The sequence below is a fragment of the Lepidothrix coronata genome, unplaced genomic scaffold (genome assembly GCF_001604755.1).
Source record: "Lepidothrix coronata isolate B3197 unplaced genomic scaffold, Lepidothrix_coronata-1.0 Scaffold259, whole genome shotgun sequence".
NCBI lineage: Eukaryota > Metazoa > Chordata > Aves > Passeriformes > Pipridae > Lepidothrix > Lepidothrix coronata.
The window spans coordinates 871051-875869 of NW_016690439.1; the positions used below are offsets into that span (position 1 = coordinate 871051).

Consider the following 4819-nt stretch of genomic DNA (forward strand, 5'->3'; position numbering starts at 1 on the left):
CAAGGCTGCCAGAGCTCCAGGAGGGTTTGGACAATGCTCTGAGGGACAGGGGGGATTGTTGGGGATGGTCCTGTGCAGGGCTGGGGGTTGGATTCAATGATCCCTGTGGGTCCCTTCCAGCCCGGGATATTTTGTGATTCTACACGTCCCCAGCTCTGAGACAACACAAAGATAAGCAAACAAAGCTTTTAAGAGCCCTTCTGGGAACAGAAGAGAGCTCTGAGCTGCCTTTGAGTGGCTGCTTTGTCAGGAGCTGACGGTGTGAACTGACCCCCAGTGCTGGGAGTGAGCAATTCCCGTGTTCTCCTTTTGCAGATCAACAGGCTGGTGATGGATGACAGTGATTTGTACCGGTGCTGTGCTGTCAATGAGTACGGGGAAGCTTCCTGCTCCGTGGGCCTCAGGATCATCCAAGGTGGGGCTGACAGGGCTCCAAAGGTCCCAAACAGTCCTTGGCTGCCCCGGGGTGGGTGTCCCAGGCTCTGTCTGAGCATCCTCAGTGTGAAGGTCTCTTATTCCCCTCCCTGAGGACCGGAGGTCTGTTGGTGGCTCTGTGGCACTGTGGGCTTTGAGGCAAGGGAGAAGGAGGTAGAATTGCGGTCACGGCACTGGATGCAAACCTGTCCCTCTGGGTTTGACTGGGCTCAACCCTTCCTTTGTGTTGCTGAACAAACCAGTCCTTTGGGAGGGGTCCATCCCACTTCAGCTGTGGTCCCCTGCTTCCCTTTAGAGTCAGTGGGGAGAAATGGGCATTTCGTGGGTCAAATACAACTGATGTTCTAGGAATCTGTTTGAGCAGAAGCTGGACTGTGTTGGAAGTGTCCTCTAAAGCAAGTTTAGAGGGCACGTCTCTGCAGTTGGCCACTTCCACCGTGGCTCCCCACCTCCAAAACAAGGTGTTAATGTTTCCTCCCCTTGCTTAAACCATCAAATTCATGGGGCAGAAACGTTCTCCTCCTCTGTGTGGAGCATCCAGGAAGCACAGAGTCCATTGCAATGGAAATACCACATTTATAGATGGAGATTCCTGAGAGTCAATGTCAGACTGACAAAGAAATCCAGACTGGGGTTTCCCCTTACACTGGGAACAGATACTGAAGTTTCATGGGTCATTGGTTTACTGCTGTTTGTTCATCTCATGGCTTGTTTTCCTTCTGTTTTCTCTTATAAACTATCAGTTGGCTTTAAGAGGAAAGCAAAATATGTTCCTGTTCATGCTGCTGATGGTAAGAGAAAAATATATATTATATTATATTGTATTATATATTATATCATATTATATTATATTGTATTATATATTATGTTATATTATGTTGTGTTATGTTATATTATATTATAATATAATATTATATTATATTGTATTATATTATATTATGTTATATTATGTTATATTATATTATATTATAGAGGAGGCATAGTTAATAATACTCTGTCTGCCACATTATTACTATCCCAAATCTGTAAAGACTAAAGTAAAAAAAATATTAATGAATCTCTGATGTTCTCTCATCTCTGCTTGCTCCTTACCTTTGGGTAAAGTGATGATGTTAAACATGGCTTTGAGCTGCTCTAATTAGTGATTGCAGAATCATTAGTGCTAGAGAAGGATTTTGGGATGTCAAATACAGCTGGATCAAACATGTTCATATGGAAAATAGTGGGTTACTGGAGGAAAGCCCCTGAGGGAGAAATGAACATTGTTCAGACTCAAAGGACGAGTCTGGCAGTGAGAACTGACTCCAAGTTTCACGACAGTTTGTAAAGTGTGAGACAAATCCCCAGAGCCCAGCAGGGAGGGCTGTTGTCAGGGGTTGGTTTGCATCATCTTCTCTTTGGGGATGGATTTTACAGTGCTGGGTGTCTGAAGGTTTGTTATTTCCCTCCACCCCTCTAACAGAGCTGAAGAAGACACTCCAGGACTCCAAGAAGCTGCTGAGGAAGAGGTGAGTCTCCACAGTGAGGGCCACTGTCACACTTCTGGAAGCTTGTTGGGGACAGGGGACAGCTTCACAGACCTGCAGGGCAACATCTCTTGTTTCCAAAGTTGTGGTGAGACCTCCCTGTGCAGAGACACCCAGGACAGCTCGGCCCTGCCTGTGAGGCTGAGATAACACAAGGCACCAACCTCCTTTGGGAGGAATGTCCCTCTGCAGATTCTGGCTGGAAAGATGTTCCTCTGCTCTCCCATGTTCAGCCCATGAGTAACTTCCTGGCCAAGGGGCAAATCTTCATGTCCTGGTGGCTCTGGATGATCAGGGTGAGCCCTGGCTCCCTGGCCAGTGTACATGGCACAACCCCTTCCCTTCCCAGCTGGGAACCTCCCAGGATTGCCTGCTGGGAATGATCTCTGGCCTGTGCAGAACTCTGGTTCCAAACTGTGCCAGTGACTCTGCTGATATTGGAACAGTGTTGACAGTTGTTCTCTGTCATCACTTAATTCATGGTGTAGATACAGGAAACCTCTTCTGGAGGAGCCTCCTTCTTTCCTGCCTGCACCTCCAGGGCCCAGTGAACCACAGAAATGATGGAGAGAGATGAAAGAGAATCAAGTATAGAAAAAAAAAATGAGATGTTTTGTTGTCTGTCAAAATGTCTAGATTTTTCTTTTTTCCTCCCCCTGGTTCCAAGGGTTGTAGCACCAAAACCCAAACCCCTGGACAAAGAGGCCGTGTGGCAGCTGCTGCTCCACGCAGACAGGAGAGACTACGAGAAAATCTGCATTAAATATGGAATTGCCGACTTCCGTGGGATGCTGAGGAAGCTGCAGGAGCTGAGGAAGGACACAGAGAGTGAACAAGATGAGGTAAAATAGACTGAAACCACTGATTTTTAACAAACAGCAGAGTCCTCAGTAGCTTCTGGCAACAGGCTAAATCTTCCTAAATTGCTTTGTAGATAAAAATCTTGCTGAATGAGAGAGTGATTTATGACAATGTTTAAAGAAGTCTCATTTTACTCCTGCAGATGAAAATGCTGATGACTCTTTCAAAATCCAGTTCATAGATTTTAGGAGACACTGACCACAGGGAGGTTCAACTGCCTCTGGTGAGAATTTGGACCCCAAACTGAAAAGTTATATGCTCAAGAGTCAAAATTGACCTTGACATACAGGGGCATGTAGAAACCTGCATGGATAGTGTGTGAATGATCAAGAGGCAGCACGTAAAATAGAATTTGTGTGCAGGAGGAAACCGTGGAAGCTCACAAAAACATCTTCTGCACACATAACCTTAGAGGTAGCTCTTTATCTGCAGATAAACAGTAGATTTCACATTAATTCAACAGTTTAGGAACTTCTGTCACAACAGCTTTACCATTAACGAGGTTCTTTGATTTTCCTTTGCAGTTAATTCACAGTATCAAAAACTTGGAACACATCAAAGTCAACAAGGAGGGAAACGCCACGTTCAGCCTGGAGATGGAGCTGAAAAACAAAAACAGCAACGTGTATCTGCTCAAGGTGAGGGGCAGGGGCAGCAGCTCGGGGCAGGTGGGGCAGCTGGTCAGAGCAGCCACTGGAGTCTCCTGCAGAAAACGCTTCATCTGCTGAGCAGTGGGGAGAGCAAATCAAGTTGTCTGTCCTTGGCAGAGGCCTGGGTTAGGGAGGAGTGTTGGTGTGTGCAGTCTTTGGGGGTGAACATCCCCTGGGGTTTGTAAATCCAAGCACAGGGCACACAGTCAGTCACTGACATCCTTGGCAAGAGCTCTGCCAGTGAGAAGAGGTTCATAGAACAGCTGGAGTTGGAAGGGACCTTTAAAAGGCCAACTAGTCCAACCCCCTGCCATGGGCAGGGACACCTTCCACTATCCCACTATCCCAAGCCCTGCCCAACCTGGCCTTGGACACTTCCAGTGATGGGGCAGCCACAGCTTCTCTGGGCAACCTGTGCCAGGGCCTCCCCACCCTCACTGTAAAAATCTGCTTTCTTATATCTGATCTAAATTGCCCCTCCTTTGGTTTAAAACCATCACCCCTTGTCCTAACAGAGTCTTTCAGGCTGCAGAAATCCTGCAGTTTCATATAAATTTTATTCCCTTTCTAAAGTTATTCCACTATAACTCCCTTCCATGAAAGGAAATGTCAAGGCAGTAAAATCTCCCATTTAGATGTGTAGTTCCTCCAATGTGATCCCTGGGTGCTCAGTGCCGTGGATGTGTCTCTGGAAGTTAAATTCCAGTCGAACTGTGGTTAGTGGCTCTAACACAGGGGAAATCAGGATTCATTGGAGAGATCAGACTAACCATGAACTTCTGAATCAAAGGTATGACATGAAGTCTCTGAGCCACAGCGTGGAGAATGTAACCCAGTCGTGTTCCAGAAAGGGAACTCTCCTGCTTCTTCACCTGTGAGGATGCTGAAATCTGAGCAAAGCAAGCACTTTGTCTTTGCAGTTACTGTGACTGTGCATTAGTTAAGCCTCAAACCCTTTTGTGGGCCAGCAAAGAGCTGCTGTTCTGCCCAGTTTGAGGGTCTGGTGCTCTGTTCTGTGCAGGACTTCATGCACAGATGTTGCACAAGCAATGAGCCCTGACCACTGTCAGCAGGAGCAGAGTGGAGACTTCTCTGCAGTTACTCATTTGTATCAACGAGGGGATTGTAGCACCAATTTGCCCTGATTTGTGCTCTGCTCTGGGCTGGCCTCACATGGAATATTGTGGCAGTTTTGGTCACAACAATGTGAGGAAGATATGAAACCAATAGAGAGTGTCCAAAGGAGGGACATGAAGGTGGGGAAGGGCCTTGATTTGAAGCCGTGTGAGGACACTGAGGGCACTTGGTGTGTTCAGCTGGAGCAGAGGAGACTGAGGGGAGACCTCA

General features: G+C 46.9%; 1 protein-coding gene across 1 annotated transcript in view; it reads left to right on the top strand.

Moving 5' to 3' along the window:
• LOC108507504 (immunoglobulin-like and fibronectin type III domain-containing protein 1) overlaps nucleotides 1-4819 on the top strand; it is a 34079-nt gene that overhangs the window by 5997 nt on the left and 23263 nt on the right. The window contains exons 2-6 of the mRNA XM_017835508.1: nucleotides 278-415; nucleotides 1179-1226; nucleotides 1898-1943; nucleotides 2629-2803; nucleotides 3347-3490. Of these exons, the coding sequence (XP_017690997.1) occupies nucleotides 278-415; nucleotides 1179-1226; nucleotides 1898-1943; nucleotides 2629-2803; nucleotides 3347-3490 (551 nt within the window). The remainder of the gene's footprint in view (nucleotides 1-277; nucleotides 416-1178; nucleotides 1227-1897; nucleotides 1944-2628; nucleotides 2804-3346; nucleotides 3491-4819) is intronic.